At 39.4% G+C, this 26,232-nt stretch overlaps 1 protein-coding gene across 7 annotated transcripts in view; it reads left to right on the top strand.

The window, feature by feature from the left end:
- The window catches only part of PTPRA (protein tyrosine phosphatase receptor type A), a 163,273-nt gene that overhangs the window by 69,471 nt on the left and 67,570 nt on the right, over positions 1-26,232 (top strand). For 2 of the 7 annotated variants that reach the window (XM_035005994.1, XM_035005996.1), the window contains exons 2-6: positions 8,159-8,276; positions 10,189-10,360; positions 11,625-11,702; positions 22,769-22,847; positions 23,533-23,874. In XM_035005994.1, the coding sequence (XP_034861885.1) occupies positions 11,661-11,702; positions 22,769-22,847; positions 23,533-23,874 (463 nt within the window). In that variant the 5' untranslated portion in view covers positions 8,159-8,276; positions 10,189-10,360; positions 11,625-11,660. Of the gene's footprint in view, positions 1-8,158; positions 8,277-10,188; positions 10,361-11,624; positions 11,703-17,192; positions 17,544-22,768; positions 22,848-23,532; positions 23,875-26,232 lie in introns of those variants that run through there. The other 5 variants (XM_035005995.1, XM_035005997.1, XM_035005998.1 and 2 more) reach the window with 5 other exon arrangements.

Genomic DNA, 26,232 nt, shown 5'->3' with positions numbered 1-26,232 from the left:
CCTGTGTCTTAACTTTCCAACCATTATGTAAGGCTTTCTTTTTCTAGAAAGAGACTAATGTGGAATGAGAATTAATTCTCGTCAGTAAATGCAAAGCTTTAAGTAGGTCATCTGACTTTGCTATTGTGCACCACATTCACCCTGGTTATAAAAGGGCCTTTCATGAGTTTTCTAGGCTTTCATCACTCCCAGACTCTCTACAGGCATTGTGAAAGAATTAAACTACCCTCCCCCTGCAACGCCTGTCTCCTGGACTCTTTCGTAGAGTACACACTGCACCATGTGTAGCTCAGCAGGGACCCTTTGCAGACACTGAGTATATGAACAGTCCCCCTTCCAGATAAGAGATTTCAGTATTGATTAGTGTCACAGCATAGAAATTAGTGTCTGCCAGTATCTCATACACTGACTTGGCAGCCTAATTTTTGCCAAGTTTGTAGGCCAAGATTTAAATGTCTATATTAAAATTATTATTTTTTAAAGATTTTATTTATTTGTTAGAGCGCACAAGCAGAGGGAGCGGCAGGCAAAGGGAGAAGCAGGTTCCCTACTGAGTAAGGAGCCCGATGCAGGACTTGATCCCAGGACCCCAGGATCATGACCTGAGCTGAAGGTAGACTCTTAACCAACTGAGCCACCCAGGTGCCCCCCCTTTAAAGATTTTATTTATTTGTCAGAGATAAAAATTATTTTTATATAAAATTTGCCTCTAGATAATTTCTGTAATCAGTTGGATGGGAGGCTGATGACTGCTTCAAATCTACAATGTTTTTTTAAAGGAGAGAATCAGCACTGCAGGCTTAAATAAGTTTTGCCTACAAGAGTAGAGGAAGAAAGTAAACATGGAATTATGGAGGGGTATTTAGCAAGCTGCTTGTGGCATAATCTGGGGGTAGTAAATGATTTGCATTGTGCTGGTGTTGAGACTCCTACATCTCAAGGAAACTATAACTATATAGGGTTAACAATACTTACTGATTTTTCAAGGACTATATAACCTGTCAATTATAATAGATTCCAAATGATCCTGGTGAAATTAGTCTCTTGGGGCCTTCCAGTTTACCTGTTGTTGCCACTATAGGATATTCTCTGACATCTTCTGAATTTTTAGTCACTTTAGTCCTTTATTTTTTTGAATCATCTTTAGTATCTACCGACCATTCCTATAAAAGATAGACTCTGGTTCAGCAGTTCAGCTATTTTCTTGCCAGTACTCAACCCTATTGCTTATAGTTCTGTTACATTCAGCCAGCAAACCTTAATTCTGGGTTTTCCAAACCATTACTGCTTAGAGAATTTTCCAAAAGAGAATTCTTTTTTATTTATTTTATTTTATTTTATTTTATTTTATTTATGTTATTTTATTTTGTTATTTTATGTTATTTTATTTTATGTTATTTTATTTATTTGACAGAGAGACACAACCAAAGAGGGAACACAAGCAGGGCGAGTGGGAGAGGGAGAAGCAGGCTTCCCACGGAGCGGGGAGCCAGCCTGACGTGGGGCTCGATCCCAGGACGCTGGGATCATGAGCTGAGCCTAAGGCAGACATTTAATGACTGAGCCACCCGGGCGCCCCCCGAAAAAGAATTCTTGAAAAGTGGGTCTCATCTCAGCTGGGCCCTTTTCTTTGATTTCCTGCCATTTTCTGCAGCAGCAGTGTTAATCTTAACACTTCTCTTACAACTTTATCCCACTGTCTTCCCCTCTTTTTTAGCCTTTGACTTTGCTACATTCTTCACAGGAAATCTCAAAGATGACAGATTGAAACTCCTTCAATTTTCCATTCTTTCTCTTATCTCTTCTACCTTCTTTTCCTTCCCACTAAGTCCTCCTTAGCATTTACATTTGATTAGTTCTCTCTTAACCTAACAAACCCTTTCCCAGTGCAAATCAGTGGCTAGTTTTGCTAGGGTATAAAAATCCTTTCTCTAGTCAACTTGGTACTCAACCCCCCATTGTTTCTTAGGATTTGCCTGTAGGTTGTTGTGGGTTTTCTGTGTAAACGATTGTATTTCCTGCAAAAAAAATCATATCCTATCTAATTTTTTTTATTTTTATTTATTTAGAAAGAGAGCATGCACATAAGTGGGGGGGGCAGAGGGAGAGGGAGAGAGAGAGAATCTCAAGTGGACTTTGTGAGGAGCATGGAGCCCAACACAGGACTGGATCTCACAACCCCGAGATCATGACCTGAGACGAAATCAAGAGTCGGACTAACCAACTGAGCCACCCAGGTGCCCCTGTATCCTATCTAATTTTTATGATTCTATTTCTTATTGCTGAGGCTGGGACCTGTCATAAATTTTTTTTAAAGATTTATTTATTTATTTTAGAGAGAGGGCATGAGCAGGAGAGGCAGAGGGAAAGGGAGAGAGAATCTCAAGCAGACTCCACACTGAGCACGGAGCCCAAGGTGGGGCTCAGTCTGAGGACTCTGAGATCATAACCTGAGCCAAAACCAAAAGTCAGACACTTAACTGACTGTGCCACCCAGGTGCCCCTCTCATAAATTATTGAATAGTAGAAGTGATAATGGGTCTTCTTGTCTTATTCCTAATTTTAAAGGGAATGTTTTCAATGTTTCCTTACTGAAGATGATAGCTGCACAGTGTTAGGGTTGTTGTTTTAAAACAGGAACTGTTTTATCATGTGAAGGAAGTCTTCTGTTCCTAATTCAGAGGGGTTTTTAAAAATCATAAATTCATGTGTTTTTATCCAGTATTTCCTCTACAACAATTGAAATGATTATATGATCTTTCTTCTTTATTATAGATTTTATATCCACACATATTTGTACACTTTGGATAAACTCAGATTGATTGTGGTTTGTCTTTTTTATATACCAGATTCAATTTGTTAGTAATTTGTTTAAGATTTTTGAATCTATGTTATTATTGAGTGGAAGAGGGACTGTAATTTATTTTCTTGTAATGTTTTTGTTTAATTTTAGTGCCAAGTTTCACTTACCTCTTAGAACGAATTGGACATTATTCCCTCTTTTTTTTCTCATCTGTCATCTTGGCATAGTGTTTTCTTTGTGAGGAAAACTTTAACTTATGATTCAGCTTCTTTAACAGTTATAAGAACATTCAGGTTTTTTATTTCTTTTTTTTTTTAAGATTTTATTTATTTATTATCAGAGAGAGAGAGAGGTAGAGGGAGAAGCAGGCTCCCTGCTGAGCAGGGAGCCCGATGCGGGACTCGATCTGAGGACCCTGGGATCATGACCTGAGCCAAAGGCACACACTTAACCATCTGAGCCACCCAGGCACCCAGGTTTTTTATTTCTAAGCTAATTTTAAGTTCCGTTTTTCTGGAGATTTGTCCATTTCTTTAAGTTTTCAAAATTATTTGCCTGTAGTTGTTGATAATAGGCTCAGTTTTCATCTGCTATATTTGTAGTTATTTCCATTTCTTATAATATTTGTGCCTTCTCTTTTTATCTATTTTGTTAATTTGTCAAAGAACCATCCTTTGGCCTTTTTAAAATTTTTATTGTATATTTTCTGTATTGATTATTTCTATAATTTTAAACAGCTTTATAATTGACATACAATAAACTGTATACACATTTAAAGTATAAAATTTATTAAGTTTTGACATATGTATGTGGTGAAACCATCACCACAGTTGAGAGTGTGAACATATCCATCATCCCCCGAATTTTTCTTGTGCCCCTTTGTAATCCTCCCTCTTGCTGATGCCCACTCCTCTGTCCCTAAGCAACTACTGATCTGTTTCTGTCGCTCTAGATTAGCTTGTATTTGCTAGGGATTTATATAAATGAAATAAGGCATTATTGTATTAACTATTTGTTTTTGATGCTTTGACATCTAGGGCCTCCCTTACCCTAAAGAGACTGCCCCTCTCAGGGTTAGCCAATTTCTAGAGATCATAAACAGCTCACCTGCTAGTGTGCCTTTCATATGCAAACCAGCCAATTCAGATCCCATACCCCAACCACCTGCTCCTTTATAGGGCTTTCACATTCTAGGTCACTATCTGCTCATTCACCCCCAGGCCAGGTACCTGGCAATTAAAGATAGCCTCTAAACCCAGAGTTTATTCAGATTAGCTAATCCTAACCTTTTTGCTTTGCCTCGCCTCTGCCTGTTTCTTTCTGCAGAAGCCACAATAGCCGAATAACCGTTCTTACTCATGTTGTCTCCTTACTCCCCCTGCTTCCTAACCAGCCCTGGTGCTTCATGTGGCCCCTGTATGGCGTGGCATGCCACCTTCTCGGGAATTGTGAATAACAAACTGTCTTTTCAATGGCAGTCATCTGATTTGTTGGTCTCGTCATAACTGAATAATAATAAAACCTGTGTTTTAAAACAAGTATTTACTCTTTTGTTTCTTAGCATAATTATTTTGAGATTCATCCATGTTGTTGTGTATATCGATAGTTCATTCATTTTTATTGCTTAACCAACTGAGCCACCCAGGCGCCCTCATTTTTATTGCTGAGTGATATTCTCTTACATGGATATAACAAAATTTGTTTACTGATATACTGATGGACTTTGGGGTTGTTTCCAGTTTTCAGCTATTACAAATAAAGCTTCTGTGAACATTAGTGTACAAGCTTTTGTATGAACGTACATTCTTCTTGGATAAATACCCAAGAGTGGAATGGTTGGATTGTATGGCAGGTTTATGTTTAACTTTTTAAGAAACTGACAAATGATTTTTCAAACAGGTTATACCATTTTACATTCCCATGAGCAGTGTGAGGGTTGTGATTTCTTCATATCCTTGACAATACTTGATATTATCAGTCTTTTAATTTTAGCCACTTTAGTGTGGTATTTTGCGTTTTATTCTGCATTTCCATAATGATTAATGATTTATAACATATTTCATGTGCTTGTTTGCCTTACATATATCTTCTTTGGTGAAAATGTATCTTCAGATTTTTTTCTTGTTATTTTATTGGGTTGCTTATTTTCTTATTGTTGTCTATATAATATAAAATTTACCATTTTAACCATTTTTAAGTGTATAGTACGGCATTAAGTTCCTCACATTGTTGGGTAACCATTATCACTGTCCATCTCTAAAACTTTTTATCCTGCAAAACTGAAATTCTGTACCTATTGAGCAACTCTTCACATTCTCCCCTCCCTGCCCCCCCCCCCACAACCCCTGGTAACCACTATTCTGCTTTCTGTCTGTATGAATTTGACCATATTCTTTTTTTTTAAAGATTTTATTTATTTATTTGACAGAGAGAGACACAGTGAGAGAGGGAACACAAGCAGGGGGAGTAGGAGAGGGAGAAGCAGGCTTCCTGCTGAGCAGGGAGCCCGATGTGGGGCTCGAACCCAGGACCCTGGGATCATGACCTGAGCTGAAGGCAGACACTTAACGACTGAACCACCCAGGCGCCCCAGATCATATTCTTAATATAAATGAAATCACATGATATTTGTCCTTTTGCAACTGGTTTATTTCATTTATTATTGTGTCTTCACGGGTCATCCATATGGTAGCATATGTCAGAATTTTCTTTTTAAGGCTGAATACTCCAGTGTATGTATATACCACATCTTGTTTATCCATTCTTCTGTCAGTGGATACTTAGGTTGCTTCTACCTTTTGGCTGTTGTGAATAATGCTGCCATAAACATTGGTGTACAAAATATCTGTGTGAGTTCCTGCTTTCAGATCTTTGGGGTATATACCCAGAAGTAGAATTGCTCTATCATATGGTAATTCTTTATTTTTTATTTTGAGTAATAATCACCTTACTGTTTTCCACAGTGACCGCAGCATTTTACATTTCCACCGACAGTGCACAGGTTTCCAGTTTCTCCACATCCTTGTCAACACATGTTATTTTCCCCTTTTTATCTTTCTCTTTTTTTTCTTTTAAGTAATAGCCATTCTAGTGGGCATGGAAGTGGTGTCTCGATATGGTTTTGACTTGCATTTCCCTAAGGATTAGTGATTTGAGCATCTTTTTGTATTTTTATTGGCCATTTTTCTTCCCTGGAGAAATGTCTGTTCATGTCCTTTGCCCATTTTTTAATCGGGTTGGCTTCTTTGGTTGTTGAGTTGTAGGAGTTCTTTATATATTCTGATTTTCAATTCCTTATCAGGTGATTTGCACACGTTTTCTCCCATCTGTTGGTTTTCTTTTTATTCTTTTGATAGTGATCCTTGATTGATGCACAGCTGTTTTTAATTTTGATGAAGTCCAGCTTACCTGTTTTTTTGTTTTGTTGAACTGTGCTTCTAGTGCCATATTTTAAAAAGCATTGCCAAATCCAGTGCCATGGAGCTCCCCCCCCCCCATATTTTCTTCTAAGAGTTTTACAGTGTTAGCCCTTATGTTTAGGTCTTTGATCCATTTTTAAGACCTAATGGTCTTTGAACCATTGTTCAAAGGCTAGGTGTTAGGGAACCAACTTCATTTTTTTGCATGTGGATACAGTATCCAGTTTTCCCAGCACCATTTGTTGAAAAGGCTGTCCTTCCTCCATTTTTGCATCCTTGTCAAAAATATTTGGGTATATTTGTGTGTGTTTGTTTCTGGTTTTGTTTTATTTCATAGGTCTGTAATTTATCCCTTTGCTAATACCACACTGTCTTAACTATGGTATCTGTATACTAAGTCTTAACATTGGGTAAATGGATTTCTCCCATTTTATTCTTCCTTTTCAAAATTGCCCCTGGTTTGTTTTTGTTATTTTATGCATGTAACTGTACTATACTTTGGTTTCATATATCCATTAATTTATTCCAAGGTGTGCTTAAACAGAGCAAATACTTTTCCACATTCTTCTTTGTCTTAATCAATCTGCAATATAAATTTATACCAAACTAATTCGTTTATTGAAGTAATCTGATTGACTTCCTTGCCTCCAGGCTCATCTCTCTCCAGGCCCCAAAATTTAATCTTGCCTTAGGTGTAACTTAATCTTTTTTATACCTTTGGTAGTCCTGAATTTCATCAGTGGAAGTGAGCATCTCTTCAGGGTTTCAGACTTTTGCTAATTTTGGGGAAGGGGGGTCCTTTTCCCTTTGTTTTGGACCTCTCTGCCACATTGCCTTAAGAGAAGACCTATAGTAATGAAAGTTGATTTCTGGTGTACTAGGCCTTCTTCAGAAGCCTTCAGCAGGTTTTCAAGCTCTTTTCTCTACCTGGCAAGTATTCAGTGTGCTGTTCCTACCCCACCCTCTCTTGATGGCATATATCAGTTTTCTACTCATCCAAACCCACCTACTCCTGCCTCTTGCGCTTGTCAGATGTCTCTTGCCTGGCGCTCTCATTGCAGCTTTCGTCACTCTTACAGCTGTCTTCTTCCTTTCTTTGGCTTACTGCCTGACTTCCGTGGCAGCTGCTCTGTCATTGCTTGTCTGCCATTCTGCCCCTTCTCCCACCCTCATACCGCGCACCCCTGCCCCATGTAGATACGTCATGTGCATTCTCCATGTTCAGAACTAAGCTATCACCTTCTCCATGGTATGTCACGTCCCCAGAGTGGTCATCCTCCTGCTTATAGCATTACGATTCACCTAAGTCAGACACCTGGACCCTCTTTACCTCTGGCATCTCATTGTTAAGTCTTCAGTTCTACCCCTGTGAAAGGGTTCCTGGATCCAGTTCAATGTGTGTGTGTGTGTGTGTGTGTCTCGCTTTGCCACACCAGCAGACAATTTTTGTACACCAGCATTGTGTTCAAGAATTCAACCCAATTCTGACACTATCTACTCGGAGATAGAATCAGATTCCACAGGTAAAGGGCTCAGTCCCATAGGACCTCCCTCTGGTTCAGACGACCGGCTACCAGTTGGTGGTTCCATTGACCCCCCTCCAACTCAGGATGCCAGTCACAAGGCCAGGTGATTACCTCTACTTCTGACCAACTGGCTGTAAATCAAAGGTTCCCAGGACCTTGGGCTTGATTAATTTACCATAACAGCTCACAGTACTCAGGAAAACCTGTTTACTCACTAGATAATTGATGTATTACAAAAGATATTACAAGATACAAATCAACAGCCGGATGAAAAGATAACATTGACGAAGTCCCAAGCAAAGGAGCTTCTGTCGTTGTGGAACTTGGGGCTTGGCAGAGTGGCAAATGGAAGTATTCTAGTTTCCCAGTGTGGAAGCTCTCTGAACCCCCTTCTTTTTTGTTTTTTATAGAGACTTCATTACATGGGCACAGTTGATTAATTCATCGGTCATTGGTGATTGATTCAACCTCTCGCTGCTCTTCCCAAGAAATCAGGGTGGGACTGAAAGTTCCAACTTTCTATTCACGGTTGGTCCCCCTCACAACCAGTCTCCATTCTTACGTGCTTTGCAAAAGTCACCTTCATTAATATAAACCCAGTTATGGTGGAAAGGCTTTATTATGAATTATAAAACACACATTTCACCTTTATGGCTGTGAAGCATTTTTAGGAACTGAGGGCAAGAGACAATATACAACAAAAGATCCTCCTTGTTCTTGTCTCAGGACATTTTAAGGGTTTGGGAGCTGTGAGCCAGGAACTGTGAATGAAGATCAAATATATCTGAGAAATACATTTTGGTCATCTGAATGACCAAATATATATATATATTTTTTATTGAAGTATATTTGACACACAATGTTACATTAGTTTCAGGTATACAATAGTGTGATTCATCAAGTCTCTACATTTATGTGTATTTCTTATAAATCACAATGTCATGCCCTGTAAATCCTCTTATCAGAGTCTCTAGATACTCCTGCCCTGCCCTGAGGTCCTCCTGGTTTGTTGGCTAGATTACTCTTTTTTTTTTTTTTTTAAGATTTTATTTATTTATTTATTTGAGAGAGAGAGAGAGAGAGAAACAGCATGAGAGGGGATAGGGTCAGAGGGAGAAGCAGGCTCCCCAACGAGCCGGGAGCCCGATGCGGGACTCGATCCCAGGACCCTGGGATCATGACCTGAGCCGAAGGCAGTTGCTTAACCAACTGAGCCACCCAGGCGCCCTGGCTAGATTACTCTTGAAGGCTTCAGTCAGTGGCCCTCCTAACCTCAACCCCACCAGTTAGTTGATCCTCCACCCTGCTGTCATTTTTTCTGAAATCCAAATTATTCCAGTCATTCTCTTTGTGCTAAAGCCTTTGGTGGTTCCTTAGTGTGTTCAGTGCAAGATCAAAACTTTTTATTGTGGGGGCACCTGGTTGGCTCAGTCAGTTGAGCAGCCGGCTCTTGGTTTCAGCTGGTGTCATGATCTCAGGGTTGTGGGATCGAGCCCCGTGTCAGGCTCTGTGCTCGGCCCCGAGTTGGCTTGAGATCCTCTTCCTCTGCCCCCTACCCAATCTGCGTGCCAACGTGCACACATATACACGCACACTCTCTCTCTCAAATAAATAAAATAAATCTTTAAAAACTTTTTATTGTGGCATATAAGCCCCTCCAGGATCTGATCACTGCTTCTGGTCACCTCACTGCCTGCAGTACTTCCACATATCCTCACAGACCCCAGTCTTTCAGGTCGGTCATTTTCACATTCATTTAATGCATACTTACTGAGGTCCTGCTTGATGCCCTTACCCAGCTCTTTGCCATTCCTGGAACCAGATAGGTTTATTCAAGCCTCCAAGTCCTCTCACTTGAAGGACTGTTTCTGACCATTTTCTTAGCTCACTACTCTTTATCCTCCCAAGTTCAGCTCAAGCATTACCTCCCCTGAAAATTCCTTCTCTGGTCTGCAGTTTCACCACCTTAATGTTAATCAGCTAACATTATTTATGGCAGGTGATAATTAAGAGTTTGAACAAACTGTTTGTGCCTCACTACTGGCGAGGGAACTACTGGATGACAGTGTCCATATCTAATCTGTCTGATGGTATTCCCAACATTAGGTAAAGCGTGAAGGCAAGGACATGAGCTTTTGAGTTTTTAAAAGCCTTGATTTGGAATCCTAATAGCCACTCAGTAGGTATTTGGCCTTGAGGAAATTCCTTAACCTCTGTGATCTGAAGATTCTTCATCTGTAGAGTGGGAAAAGGATATCTAACTCATCAGGTGGTTGTGAGGATTAAATGCATTCAAGTATATAGAATGCCTGGTACTAGTGCCAAGCACATAGCGGCAGCCAAGGATTGTAGTTGCAAAAATAGTTTTTGTTCTTAATAATAAATAATATAATGTTGATTGAGTGAACAATTAGCTGAAGGAATTGAATCCTCCTTCTAGGTGCCTTTTACTCAAATCAGAGAACCTGAACAGCTCTAGGAGAAGGCCTGGGCAGAGCTTAACAGTCCTAGCTGCCACTTCTTTGTTTCTCCCACACCTGAGAGACATCCTCAGTAAGACTGAGAGTGGAATACATATCTTTCTCCCAGAGAGCTTCATCTCCGTGAAAGAGGTGAGTTTACTTAAGACTAGTACTTGAACAGTCATAATATATTGAATATCTGAAAATCAGTGATTGATTAATGTGAGCACATTTAAAACATTCACTGCCCCTTTGCTTAGAAATATATAAAATGGAAATAATAGTTTTAGTTGGCATTAGGAAGATTGATCTGTTTCTACATTTGTCTTTACGCTTTTTTTTTTTTAAGATATAGTTATCTATTGTGGGGGGAGGGGCAGAAGGAGAGAGAGTCTTAAGCAGATTTCCTCACTGAGCAAGGAGCCCAACGCAGGGCTTGAACTCATGACCCCAAGATCAAGACCTGAGCCAAAACCAAGAGTCCGTCATCTAATGAACTGAGCCACCCAGGTGCCCCTAGTCTTTACAGTTTTAAAAGAACAGATCATGGGGCGCCTGGGTGGCTCAGTTGGTTAAGCGACTGCCTTCAGCTCAGGTCATGATCCTGGAGTCCCAGGATCGAGTCCCGCATCAGGCTCCCTGCTCAGCAGGGGGTCTGCTTCTCCGTCTGACCCTCTTCCCTCTCGTGCTCTCTCTCATTCTCTCTCTCAAATAAATAAATAAAATCTTAAAAAAAAAAAAAAAAAAGAACATCATGATAAGATTTGTGAAGAGAAGTCAGGTAGCCCTGGATTTGAATTCTACTTACACAATTTAACAGCTATGTGATCATCTTTCAATTTCTTTATCTGCAAAATGGGAGTTAAGAAGAGTATGTAATTTATAGAGTTGCTATGAGATTGAACGGAGATAAAATGCCAAATATTGAGATAATTTGTATCTGACACTTGATCACATTTTATTAGTGCTAATGTATTGAATATTGAATGCTTAACTTGGAATAGATATTCTCTTAATGGAAGCTATCACAGCCAAAGTCTACACTCTTGGCAATGTGCAGATTGGCTGAGCTTTCCTTTGCTGGTGGGGGCTTCACAATATTGATTCCTTGAAATATTTTTTCTTTAGCAAATGAATGCAGCATTGTACTTACTAGCAAGAGGGCTGAGAAAAATACATTCCAGAACACCTTCATTCCCATTCCTAGATCATCACAAGTCATAATATTAAGAGTTGGTCTTCTTATTCCTTATAACTAGCTGTATCAGGATTGGAGTTAGTTGTATAGATCAGAAAATAAAATAGGTTTTTTTCTTTCTCATATATATGAAATAAAAATAAGCAGGACTGGTATTGCAGTTAGTGTCATCAGAGAACTTGATTTCTTTCTAGCTCTCTATTCTGCTATCTTTAGGTCATTTCAGGGTCCATAAAGGCTGCCGGGGCTCCAATGATCACATCTAAATTCCAGATTACAGGAGGAAGGAATGGGGTGAGTGGCGGGGGCAACCCCTTCCTTCCCTTTAAAACCACCTTCCTAGAAATCTCATCATACAGTTTAGCTTATAACTCCTTGGCCAGGATTTAGTCACTTGTCCACAACTAACTTAGAAAGGGGCGTGTTCTTCCCTAGTATTAGCACCCAGTTTTCTTCCTTCTTCCTCTTAGGAGAGGATGACATGTCTTTCGGGACCTCTCAGGGTCCAGTGATAGGGAGTGTATGTTTGGGCAAGGAGTGTTTCTCTTTAGCCTAAAGCCAAAGTAATCTTTTCTCTAGCAGATATTCAGTATGCCTGTAATGGTGCAAGTTGTATATCTGGAATAATTTAGCCCTGAAATGCATGTAAGGATCTATAATTGACTGCTTATAAAGTTAACATCCAAGATTTCTGTAGTTCCAGAGGAACACCCCCACCCCCAAAGGTACACAGCACTGTAAGTTGCAGTAACACCAGTATCAGCATCATAGGGTTGGGAGGGTTGAGTGAGAGGAGGCATACAGAGTGTGCAGTGCACGTGGGGCTTTGAGACCTGAGGGGAAGTGTACGTGATTTAATAGCTAGTGAGCACTGCCTGCCATCCATGTCTTCACCACTGAGTGCAGAGCCTCCACATGTTTCCATAGAGAGAATGTCTCAGATGTACGCTGAATTTGAATTTTAAGAACATTTAGGAAATGCGCTTAGACCCTCAAAATCAGGAAAACAGCAGTTACAGTTTTTTAGAATTTCATTTGTCATATATCCTAGGGCTTTTAAGTATTGTCAGTGGCATCTTGGTTTTCCTCTGTTGTTAGAATGTTAAACTTTCCTGACTGAGCACCCTAATGTATGTGCAGTGGAACCAAATTTTTTTTTTTTTAATTAAAGATTGTATTTATCTTTTTGCCAGAGAGAGAGAGAGAGGGAGAGTACAAGCAGGGGGAGTGGCAGGCAGAGGGAGAAGCAGGCTCCTCGCTAAGCAAGGAGCCCGATGTGGGACTTGATCCCAGGACCCTGAGATCATGACCTGAGCCGAAGGCAGACGCTTAACCATCTGAGCCACCCAGGTGCCCCCCACATTTTTTTTTTTAACTAAGAAATGCTTTTGTGATGAAATAAGGACTGTATATTGACCCTTTTTCTGGGTGTGGTAGAATAGGAGGGAAAACACAATGTGTGTGCCATTGTGTCTGATAAATCGGGGAACTGCCCAGACTTCATGACTCATCTCCCAGAGCCTCCCTGCTCAGTTATTCTTTAACTTACAGTTAACCAAAGGATTATGATTCACAAGTGCTTTTTGAAAAATGAACAATGTATAAATTTGAGTTTCTTCCATTATCTTGGTTTTCCTGAAATATGTAATTCTGTCTTTACTCAGGCCAGTCTTGCCTAATCAAAAATGATGTATGTGACAGAGGAAGAAATCATATACAATTAACTCTTACTTAACAAAAGCAAACAGAAAGACTGGCTAAAAGAATTGATATATATATATATATATATATATATATATATAAAGAATTGATATATAGACACGGTGAAACACTGTGTAACCACTGAAAAGAAAGGTAGCTAGATGTATTGATATGGAAGATGTCCAGGATTTATTAAGTAAAAATGCAAGCTGTAGGTAGTATGTGTAATATGACCCTTTTTATAGATTTTTTTTTTTAAAAATGTATAGTTATATTCTGGTATAGCATAGAAAATTTCTAAAAGAATATAGAAGAAAGTATTGAGTGATTACTTTTGGGAAATAGACGGGCAGGAGGTGAATGAGACCTATGTTTTGCTTTCTATCCCTCTGTATTTCTTTTAATGAGCATGTATATTATTTTTTTTGGAGTAGTTTATGAAAGAGAAGTAGGCCAGTGTCCTTCATATATAACAAAAGCAGTATTTTAATAGACTACATTAAAAGATTCCATTCATTTCAGCTAGAAGATGAATAAGGTCTGAGGATCTAATGTAAAAACATGGTGACTATAGTTAATAACACTGTATTGTATAATTTAAATTTGTTAAGAGAGTAGGATTTAAACATTCTCACCAAAAATAAGATGTAAGATGATGAATGTGTTAATTAACTAGATAGGGGGGATCCTTTCACATTGTGTATGTATACCAAATCCCCATGATGTACACTTTAAATATCTTATATGTCAGTTATACTCATAGCTGAAATTAAAAAGATTTCATTCACAGTGGCAGCATAATATAACCAGGAATTAATGCAGGAAGACATGAATAGGACAAAAAATAGAATAAGTACAGTTAATACTTTGAAGAACATCAAAAAAAAAAAAAGTAAATGAAGAAAATACTGTCCGAAGAGTATAAAATTCAATACCATAATATGCCAGTTCTCCCTGAACTGATTATTTTATCCGCCTTTTATTATAAAAAATTTCAAATATAGAGAAAAATTGAGAGAATTTTATATCCATCCCCACCACCTAGACTCTATAATTAACATTTTATTCTACTTGTTTTATCATGTATCTGTCCACTGTCCCTGTGTTCATCCATCATTCATACTGTTTTTAATGTATTTCAAACAAGTGCTTATATCAGTACACTTCTTCCCAAATACTTAAGCATGCATATCATTTATGATACTCATCTATGGGTAGAATCGTTTTCAGAGGTGAAATTTATGTGCAAATACACAAACGCATTTCCTTGTCAAAATAAGGGATATTACTGTTGTCCAGGAAGGTACCCTCATGTTCCTTTCCAGTAAATCTTCATCTCTTTCCCAGGCAAGCATTGTTCTGATTTTTTTCCCACCATAGATTAGGTTTTTAATTGTTTGTTTGTTTTAAGATCTTATTTATTTATTTGACAGAGAGACACAGTGAGAGAGGGAACACAAGCAGGGGGAGTGGGAGAGGGAGAAGCAGGCTTCCCGCCGAGCAAGGAGCCTGATGCGGGGCTAGATCTCAGGACCCTGGGATCATGACCTGAGCCGAAGGCAGATGCTTAACGACTGAGCCACCAGGCGCCCCGGTTTTTAATTGTTTTTAAGACTTTTTAATTTTGGAAGCACCTGGGTGGCCCATTTGGTTCAGCATCCAGCTCTTGATTTCAGCTCAGGTCATGTGAGAAAATACCATTGTTTATATAATCTCTTATTGATGGTTACCTGGGTTGCTTTCAGTTTTTTGTTATTATGAACATTTTTGTGCTAGTCATTTTGTGGACATACGTTTTTATATCTCTTGGGTAAATATATAGGAGTAGAATTACTGGTTCATGAAGTAGGTGTATATTTAGTTTTATAAGAAGCTGTCAGACAGAAGTAAAAATATCACAAATAGTAGCTCATCCTAAAAATCATTCTGTGAAAGGCGAAACCATTCCCACTATTAGAATTTGTAGACAGGGTTTCTGGTATTGAGGAGACTACGGCTGGCAGTGCTAGTTTCCTTCTGACATTTGATAGTACATATTTTCTTTGGATTCAAACTATTTAACCATTCATCTGTATCTGTATTCATCTAAGTAGATCTTTATCATAGAACCAGCTTTTAAAATCAATTCAGAGAGAGGTGTGGAGAAGAGATGAATTTTGGAACGTATGGGATATCAGTAAATCAGATGTGACAGAGGGAAGTCGAGGGATTTAACAACAAAGAGGTGTTGTGTTTGTGGGGGGGGGGAGGAGAGGGAGAGAGAAATACCAGTGGCTCCCCTGCCCCATGAATTTTAATTTTTTGAAAAGGTTGTTTTTGGGGCGCCTGGGTGGCTCAGTTGGTTAAGCGACTGCCTTCGGCTCAGGTCATGATCCTGGAGTCCCGGGATCGAGTCCCGCATCGGGCTCCCTGCTCGGCAGGGAGTCTGCTTCTCCCTCTGACCCTCCCTCCTCTCATGTGCTCTCTCTCTCTCATTCTCTCTTGTCTCAAATAAATAAATAAAATCTTAAAAAAAAAAAAGAAAAGGTTGTTTTTAAGATGGTTCAAAATCAGAAGGTGTCTTATGTACTGAAATGGTCTCCAAAGAGTCTCCTCTTTTTGTTTAACAGGCCTCATAGTATTCCATTTTATGAATATGCCATCATTTATTTAATCACATTCCCCTCTCCTGTTGGTAAACATTCAGGTTATTTCCACTGTTTTTCTGTTGCTGCATTGAATAACTTTGTACATAGGGAACTTTAAAAGTATGGGTATATCTGTAAAATTCTCAAGTGGAATTGTGTCAAAGGGTTTGTGTGTTTGTAAACACACAAAGGGTTTGTGCTGAATATTTATAGATCATATGAGAGTACCTGATTACTCAAACCCTTATCAATGCATTGTTAAAGTTTTTTATATTTGTCTATCTGATAGGTGAAAACTGGTATCACAGTGTAGCTTTAATTTGGACTTCCCTAATCATGAGTGAGGTTAAGCAATTTTTTTTTTTTTTAATTTAAGAGAAGCATTTACTTTTCTGTGCGTTGTCAGTTTCATATCTTTTGCCCATTTTTCTTTTGGATTGTTCCTTTTTTATTAATCTGTAGGAGTCCTTTATATATTGGGAAATAAGACATTTGTGAATGAGTTAGAAATATTTTTGAAGAGCTCATTCTTTAAAAATTTAGAAGTAGTTAGTTGTTTTAGTGGAATGGAGGAAAAAGAAGCCAGATTGCCATGGAGACAACTCTTTCGAGAAAATTGGCTGCAAAGTAGAGTAGAGAGAATGCTAGCTGAAGGATTGATATAGAGTCAAAGCAGTTCTCCTTTTCTTTTAGAAATTATTGTGTTTAAATGCTGTTATGAAAGGGAGGAGTTAAAGTTACGGGATGGTGGTAGGGGATCTACAGGACAAGGTTCCTGATGGTCTGAGATTCTTGGGAGGAATTGCAGAGGAGGAGGAAATTCGTAAATATGTTGACTGGGCGTTACGGGTGTCATGCAGTCCATTGTCTTCTATTTTCTCTGAAGTGAAGAAGGCAAGGCCAGTAGCTAAAAGTGTGGGAGGAGGTGATTGGAGAGGAGAGAGAGGTTCTTTGAAATCACTGCTATGGAGAACTGAAGAGAGCTGAATAGGGAAATACAGAAAGATTCAGAAATTGTTTGGACTTCTTCGAGGCAGAAGTGATATCAGCCTTATCCGCTGTTTGATTTTCTTAAGTAGCATTCGGCAGTCCCAAGTGTAGGGCTAATGGTTGGATTAGTTCAGGATTGGGCTGTTTTTGTTTTTCCCCATGTAGGTAGAATAGAACAATGTAGCAAAGGAATTTAGGATGTTAGCATTGTGATGGAATAGCATAGTAATGGAATTGACACCAAGTTTTCTGGGTTGGGTAAAGAAGGAAATAGACAGGACAGAGATACTGCATAAAAAAATAGAGGTTCAAGGGACTGGAAGCCTAGGTGAGGTCCAAGAACAGGTATAGTACACATAAAAGAGAGAACTGCAAGGATAGGGAGTGTGGTTGGAGAGTGGGAAGGTAAGATTCAGTATGAGTTTTTCCTGATGATGACAGAACCTGGAGTGAGCCATTGTCATGGGTGGCCCAAGTAGAGTAAAAGTATGAGGTTGTTGGGATTGAGGAAGTCAAGGAACTCATAGGCTGGCCCAGATGTGAATTGTGGTGGCTGTCATCTGTGAGGATGTTGACCTGTCTTCCAGGAAAGTATCGGGACTTGGGGATGGGAAGAAAACTGTGAGCCACATTGCAGTTTCTTCAGCGATGAGTGCCTTCAAGAACTGGGACTGTTAGAGCAGACTCTAGGAAGAATGGCTTTGCATATGAGATCTTTGGAAAGTGAGGAAACCTCAGTTTTCCTTCCTGACATGCAGCTCTGGGATACTTGGAATGGAAGATTTGGAGACTGGAAGAGGAAAGAAGGAAAGCATAGGTATGGATGCAATTTAATCTGGGAGGCAGGAAGTAACAGGAATTTACCTGAGGGTCTTTATATCCTCTGGGAAGAATAGGCCTTGACTACAGTGTTTCTGGTTGTGGTCTATAGATACACCTTGTTAGTGACATGGATCTTTTTACATTAACATACCTCTCACTCCCCAGTTTACCCATACAAATCCTCTCCAGCTTGCCATTCGCTGTACACTCGTTCTTTTCCCTTGCAGCCTCTCAGGTGAAGTACATCTTTCTCCAGCAGTTTCCTTTTAGTTTTGATTCGTATATTCATGCTCTGTAGTGAAATATGTTTTCTTTTTAACTTAATTTTATTGATTGTTTTTGTTTTCTGCTTCATTTTTAAAATTGAGAGAATAAAGTACAATGTAAAGAAGAAAATAAAATCATAAAGTGCTGTGCTAAATGTTTAGATTTTTTCCTTCTAGTTTTACTTTCATGCCTATACATTCATACACAATACATGAGTTCATTTGAGATCATATGGTATATTCAGTTTTGATCTGTTAAGCTTAAAAAAAAATGAAGGGCTTGTTCCATTTCCTTAAATTCTTTGAAGATAGCATTTTGAATAGTAACAGTATATCATCTTGAATAGCAGCATAGCACTTACTTCAACTTTTTCCTGTTTTTCCTGCTACTGGGTATTTGGATTGTTTCTGCTTTTCCACTTAATGAATATCTCTGTATCATTTTAGTCTGAGTTTTAGATTATTTACATTTACTTCAGAATAGAACCCTGGAAATGGGTCACAAAACAATATGGACATGTTTAAGATTCTTGTATAATCTTTCTGGGAAGGAATTTGTTGTTACAGGCTAATGGCCATTCCCACCAGTATTTGATTCCTTTTCATGAGACTCTTGCCAGCATTGAATATTTCATATGATTGATATTTTCTGATTTGAAAGGCAAAAATGTTCTCTCATCATTATATCCCTTTGATTAATAGGGATGGTCAACACTTTTTCATGTATTTTCTTAGCCGTTTGTTTTTCTCTTCTGTAAATTATCTTTTTAGGTTCTTTAGATTTTTCAAAATTGAGGTCTTAATGTTTTCTATATTGATAGGACTTCTTGTTTTAATCCTTTGTCTTATTTGTGATAATTTTCCTAGTTTATTTCCTTTCTTAAAAACAGACTTTATTTTTTTAGAGCAGTTTTATGTTCATGGTAAAATTGAGCAGAAATTAGAGTTCCCAAATACTCTCTGCCCCTACACAGGCACAGCCTCCCACACTTGTCATCTCTGTACCACAGTTACACTTACTCCGGCAGATGCATCTGCACTGACACATCGTTATCACCCAAAGTCTTGTTTATGTTAGGGTTCACTTTTGGTGTTGTACATTCTATGGGTTTAGACAAATAGATAATGACACGTATTTATCATTGTATTACCATATAGAATAGTTTTACTGCCCTTAAAAATCCTCTGCCTGTTCATTCCCTCCCACTTTCCTAGCCCCACAATCACTGATCTTGTTACTGTCTCCAGGAGCTTGCCTTTTTAAGAACGTCATGTACTTGGAATCATACAGTATGTAGCTTTTCCAAATTGCTTTCTTTCACCTACTAATATGCACTTAAAGTTTCTTTATATCTCTTCATGGCTTGATAACTCATATCCTTTAAGTGCTGCATAATATTCCATTGTCTGGATGTAGTACAGTTTCTTTATCCACCTACTGAAGGGCATCTTGGTTGCTTCCAAGTTTTGGCAATTAAGAATAAAGTTGTTGTAAACATCTGTTTGCAGATTTCTGTGTAGATATAGTTTTCAACTTTCTTGGGTAAATAACAAGGAGCACAATTGCTAAATCATATGGAGAATGTTTAGTTATGTAGGAAACCACTAAACTGTCTTCCAGAGTGGCTGTACCACTTTCCATTCCCACCAGCAATGTAGGACAGTTCCTGTTGCTCCACGTGCTCACCAGTATTTGGTGGTGTCAGTATTTTGGATTTTGGCCATTCTGATAGATGTGTTGTAGTGTCTCATTGTTTTAATTTGCAGTTCCTTAATGACATATGTTGAATGTCTTTCGATATGTTTATTTACAACCTCTATATCTTCTTCGCTGAAGTATCTGTTAAGGTCTTTGGCCTGTATATATTTTTTTTAATTTTTTTAAAATTAACATATGATGTATTTGTTTCAGGGGTACACGTCTGTGATTCATCAGTCTTACACAATTCACAGCACTCACCACAACACATACCCTCCCCAAAGTCCATCACCCAGCCACCCCCTCCCCCCCCCCCCCCCCCCCCCCCACTCCAGCAACCCTCAGTTTGTTTCCTGAGATTAAGAGTCTCTTATGGTTGTCTCCCTCTCCGGTTTCATCTTGTTTAATTTTTCCCTCCCTTCCCCTATGATCCTCTGTCTTCTTTCTCAAATTCCTCATATCAGTGAGATCATATGATACTTGTCTTTCTCTGATTGACTTATTTCACTTAGCATAATACCCTTTGGTTCCATCCACATCATTGCAAATGGCGAGATTCCATTTTTGTTTTTTATGGCTGCATAATATTCCATTGTATATATATACACGACATCTTCTTTATCCATTCATCTGTTGATGGACATCTAGGCTCTTTCCATAGTTTGGCTATTGTGGACATTGCTGCTATAAACATTGGGGGTCACATGCCCCTTCGGATCATACATTTGTGTCTTTGGGGTAAATACCCCGTAGTGCAATTGCTGGGTCGTAGGGTAGCTCTACTTTCAACTTTTTGAGGAACCTCAATACTGTTTTCCAGAGTTGGCCTATATTTTAATTGGTTTGTTTTCTTAATTATTGATTTTTAAGAGTTCCTTATAAATTTTGGAGAACAGTCCTTTATCAGATGTGCCTTTTGCAAATATTTTCTCCCAGTCTGTGGCTGTCTTCTTGTTCTCCTGACATTGTCTTTCACAGAGTGGAAGTTTTTAATTTGAATGAAGTCCAGATTATTAATTATTTCAAAGGATCGTGCCTTTGGTGTTATACCTAAAAGGTCATCGCCATACCAGATCATTTGATTTTCTCCTGTGTTATCTTCTAGGTATTCTATAGTGTTGTGTTTACATTTAGGTCTGTGATACATTTTGAATAAATTTTGTGAAAGTATAAGGTCTTTGTCCAGATTTTTTTGTTGTACACATATGCCCAGTTGTTCCAGCACCATTTATTGAAAAGAGTGTCGGGCGCCTGGGTGGCTCAGTTGGTTAAGCGACTGCTTTCGGCTCAGGTCGTGATCCTGGAGTCCCAGGATCGAGTCCCACATCAGGCTCCCTGCTCAGCAGGGAGTCTGCTTCTCCCTCTGACCCTCCTCCCTCTCATGCTCTCTGTCTCTCATTCTCTCTCTCGCAAATAAATAAAAAAAAAAAAAAAAGGAAAGAAAGAAAGAAAAGAGTGTCTTTGCTCCATTGTATTGCCATTGCTCCTTTGTCAAAGATCAGTTGACTGTATTTATGTGGGTCTGTATCCGGGCTCTCTGTTCTGTTATATTGCTCTATTTTTATTTTCTTTTACCAGTACCACACTGTCTTGATTACTGTTGCTTTATAATATATTTTGAAGTCAGGTAGTGTTAGTCCTCCAACTTTGTTCTTCTGTATTGAGTTGGCTATTCTCAGTCTTTTGCCTCTTATCTTGAGAATTAGTTTGTCAGAATCCACAAAATAACTTGCTAAGAATTTGATTGAGATTGCATCGAGTCTATAGACCAAGCTGGGAAGAACTGACATCTTTGACAGTATTGAGCTCCCTATCCGTGAACATTATTTGTGATTGATTTCTTTTATATTTAGTAGCTTTTATTTTTTCTATCATCAAATATGCCATTTTTACTTTTGTCATTTCTTACATCAGAAAATCCTTCCTTGTCCTGAGCTCGCATAAATATTCATTTATTTCCTTTTAAAATGTGTTTTTAAGCATTTAATCCTTCTACCCATCTGGATTTATTTTTACTCTGTGGAATGAGGTGACGGTCTAACACTCTCCCCCCAAACACATAGTTATTTTTCCTCAAACCATTTCCTATCAAGAATAGATATGTATAGGGGCGCCTGGGTGACTCAGTCGTTGAGCGTCTGCCTTCGGCTCAGGTCATGATCCCAGGGCCTTGGGATCGAGCCCTGCATCGGGCTCCCTGCTCTGCGGAGAGCCTGCTTCTCCCTCTCCCACTCCCCCTGCTTGTGTTCCCTCCCTCGCTGTCTCTCTCTCTGTCAAATAAATAAAATCTTTTAAAAAAAATAGATATGTATACAAATAATCAGCCTTCCAATTTGTTTTCTAACCCTTTTGGAGGGAATTGCATGCTTTCCCTATTTTAGATTATGGTTAGGTGGGAAGAGTGGGGAAGTAGTCAAATCTTATATGGTTACATCTTGGGAAGGCCACCTACTGAACCCATTTGCCTACTACGCATGGTTGCTGGTATCAGAGGCAAACTCCTAGGTTGTGTATGAACCACCTTCATCTCCCCACCCTTCCTCAGAGATTCTCATGTACCCTTTGGAGAGGCATGTCCTGCTTCCCTTGGAGAGTCACTACCATATTCAGTTACCACCAGGGTGTGAGTCTCCTGAAGATAGGATGTATACGTGTATTGGTCCCCAGTTCTTCCCCTAGTAATTAGCTCACTGCAGGGCACAAAAATCTGAATGGACAAATGAGCCACTATTACCAATAGGAGTGCCACGGCTCTCTGATGTGTTTTGAGATGAAATAAAGCTTGGGAACAGCTGTATGAGGTCTGTTTCAAAGAGCATTACATTCACGCAGTCACCCTACCTTCTCCATACTTCTCATGCTGAAGATGCTAAAGCTGCACGTGGCGAACACAAGGGGAGCTTTTCACAGGACCTCTCCCTAGCTCTCACCCCCCAGAGATACAGTCTGGCATGGGGATTTTTAAATGTTCTTTGGGTGATTCTAAAGTACTGATAGAGTTGAGAATAATGCTTTAAAAAGTGTCTTCTTAATTAAGTTTTATTTTTATTGATATAAAGATTCAATTAAGTAGTTGGATTGTGGGGCTGGGGTCGGGGGGAGGGAAATGTGCCTATCAGACTCCAAAAAGATCATTGGTCCTGTGTGTACATTTTATTGCTGGGAAGATTTTACCCAAAATACTCCTTTGGTGAATATTTTGGACAAAGTTACAATAACGTAGGATCTTATCTAATCTGGCTTTCTCTTTTCTAGGTCAGCATGGATTCCTGGTTCATTCTTGTTCTGCTTGGCAGTAGTCTGACACGTGTAGGTGCCAACAATGCAACCACAGGTAAATTGTCATTTGATAAGGCTGGTGTTCTGAATAGAATTTTGCTTTCACATTTAATGACTAAAATTGGAGACCTGGGTGGTATTAAAGAAAGAAAAAATTAATGAAAGTTTTACTTAAAAGTGATGGTATAAAATAAGTGTCTTTGGAAATCTCTGAGTCCTATTGAATGGTCAGCATTGCTCTGTATACAATATACTACTTTAAATAAATAGATTATATGTTCATCCCTGAAAAGTTAAAAAAAAAAATTGTTGCTACTTAAGACTCCTATATATTGATTCTGAGGAAATAAGTAATGAATCCAGTTTTCTTCTTCCCTTAAACAGTAGTCCTTTGGAGATGATAGAAAGGGTCCAGTGTTAGATAAGAATGTGTGTGTGTGTGTGTGTGTGCATTTATTTTTTTAATTTATTTATTTGAGAGAGCGAGAACGAGTGGGGGGTGGGGGAAAGATAGTCTCAAGCAGACTCCTCAGTAAGGGTGGGGCCCAGCGTGGGGCTCAATCCCAGAACCCTGAGATCATGACCTGAGCTGAAATCAGGAGTCGGCCACTTAACTGACTGAGCCACCCAGGTGCCCCTCTTGGAGAGTTTATTAACGCTTGCTGCTTTGTGCCTCATAACTTTTGAGCTATCACATTCTTCATGGGGTGTTTTTCTTTCTCTTTTTTTCATGTTTATAGTTTCACCTTCAGTAGGCATTACAAGATCTATGAAAACATCAACAGCAGAGTCAGTCAAAGAAGAGACCAAAGCTTCAAATACTACTTCTTCAGTAACTTCTCCCTCTGTGGCACCAACATTCAGCCCCAATCTAACTCTGGGACCCACCTATGTAACCACTGTCAATGCTTCAGACTCTGACAATGGGACCACAAGAACAGCAAGTACCGGTTCTGTAGTCACTACACTTGCACCGAATGGAACGTGGCTTCCAGAGAACCAGTTCACAGATACCAGCACAGAGCCTTGGGAGGGGAATTCCAGCACCGTGGCCACCACCCCAGAAACTTTCCCTCCTTCAGGTACTAGGGATGGTTGGTTTGTATTTTTTCTCTTTGAGGTTACTCACTGTTTTATTATTTTGTGTTTTCTAGCCACAAGATTTCTTGAAATAAAAATTGCAAACTAATGAAACTTAGATACAGAGAATTCTCAGGAATATCTGTTTAACATAGACTTAAGAGGAAAGAAGAAATACTCTAGAGGATATCCTGCTTTGCCTGGCATTCTGGTTAGACTGGGGAGGCTTGAGTGTTAAAGGTAGAAGAAGAAGTTTGAAAATACAAGAGAAAGGGGAGCTAATTGATGATGCAAGAGACTGAAGATGAAGGCTGCAGAAGCTGAGGCTTTTAAGGCTAAGGATTAGCCTTAAAAAGAAGGGACCCATGGAGACCATGGGAAGGAGAATGGGTTTGGATGTCCATAACAGATAGGGAGTGGGAACCCTGTGGCCAGGGGTAGAGTTAGAGGAGCTTAGAGAAACAGTTAAGTTGCAGTACCAGCTTGTTCAGGGCCTCAGCCCAGCCCACTTCTTTCCTTCAGTCCATCGGGTTGAATGGGAAGTGGCACCGAAGATAGAATCAGCCCTGGGTCAGAGACCAGGTGGGGTGGAGCAAGTTTCTGACCGTTGGAGCCTCAGGGTCCTGGTCTGTAAAAGAGAAAGGGGTCCCTCACAGGGTTTCTGTGAGTAGAGGAAATTGTTCCCTGACAGCTTCGTAACTGTCATTCTCTAGCAAAAATCACTGTTCCCTCTTCTGTGGTCACATCCCCTTGGCTCAGATTTCTTCCCTGTTAGATGGCGAGGGCTCTTAGAGGAATCACATCTCACTCATGGGGAGCATTCAGAAAGTATTTGCTGAATTGAATCTCATTTGGTTTCTACAGATGACCTCTTTTAGCTGGACTTTACAGCCCAGACCCTGCACCTGCCTGCTTTAATCCCGTATTTTCCACTATAAATGGATTACAGCATTTGCCATTAAGAGCCCAGTCTACTGAGCCACACTACTTGAGTTTGAATCCTATCTCTGCCATACACTGGCTATGTGGCTGCAGGCAAGGTTATTTAACCTCTGTGCCTCAGTTTCTTCATCTGTAAAATAAGAACGAGTGATAGTAATAATACTTATCTTGTAGGGGAACTATCAGGATGAAATGGGTTGATAGAGGTAAAGTATTTACAGTGCACACCTGCACATGGCAAGCACTATTTTTAAGTGGTGGGCGTTGTACTGAGAGTTTTATAAAGTAATCCTATGAAGTATCCTATGAATCCTCTGAAATCGGGTCTATTTTATGTTTTGCAGGTGGAGGAGTTTTACAATGATGAAACTGTAACTTAGGGAGTATTTTTTGAAATACAGGTCATGACCAATTCATAAGATCAGTTTAGTGGGCCATCATGATTTGTTTTGTTTTGTTTTTTTACTGGTATTTTATTTATTTTTATTTATTTTTATTTTTTTTATTCTTATGTTAATCCCCATACATCATTAGTTTTAGATGAAGTGTTCCATGATTCATTGTTTGTGCATAACACCCAGTGCTCCATGCAGAATGTGCCCTCCTCAATACCCATCACCAGGCTAACCCATCCTCCCACCCCTCTCCCCTTTAGAACCCTGTTTGTTTTTCAGAGTCCATCGTCTCTCATGGTTCGTCTACCCCTCCGATTTCCCCCGCTTCATTCTTCCCCTCCCGCTACCTTCTTCTTCTTCTTCTTCTTCTTTTTTTCTTAACATATATTGCATTATTTGTTTCAGAGGTACAGATCTGAGATTCAACAGTCTTGCACAATTCACAGCGCTTACCAGAGCACATACCCTCCCCAGTGTCTATCACCGAGTCACCCCATCCCTCCCACCCCACCCCCCACTCCAGCAACCCTCAGTTTGTTTCCTACAATTAAGACTTCCTCATATCAGTGAGATCATATGATACATGTCCTTCTCTTTTTGACTTATTTCACTCAACATAATACCCTCCAGTTCCATCCACGTCGTTGCAAATGGCAAGATCTCATTCCCTTTGATGGCTGCATAATATTCCATTGTATATATATACCACATCTTCTTTATCCATTCATCTGTCGATGGACATCTTGGCTCTTTCCACAGTTTGGCTATTGTGGACATTGCTGCTATAAACATCGGGGTGCACGTACCCCTTCGGATCCCTACATTTGTATCTTTGGGGTGAATACCCAGTAGTGCAATTGCTGGATCATATGATAGCTCTATTTTCAACTTTTTGAGGAACCTCCATACAGTTTTCCAGAGTGGCTGCACCAGCTTGCATTCCCACCAACAGTGTAGGAGGGTGCCCCTTTCTCCGCATCCCCGCCAACATCTGTCGTTTCCTGACTTGTTAATTTTAGCCAT

The sequence above is a fragment of the Mirounga leonina genome, unplaced genomic scaffold, assembly GCF_011800145.1.
Source record: "Mirounga leonina isolate KUSES-001 unplaced genomic scaffold, KU_Mleo_1.0 Mir_150, whole genome shotgun sequence".
Lineage (NCBI taxonomy): Eukaryota > Metazoa > Chordata > Mammalia > Carnivora > Phocidae > Mirounga > Mirounga leonina.
The sequence above is the reverse complement of the archived record's forward strand: the minus strand, read 5'-3'. Positions and strand labels throughout refer to the sequence as shown.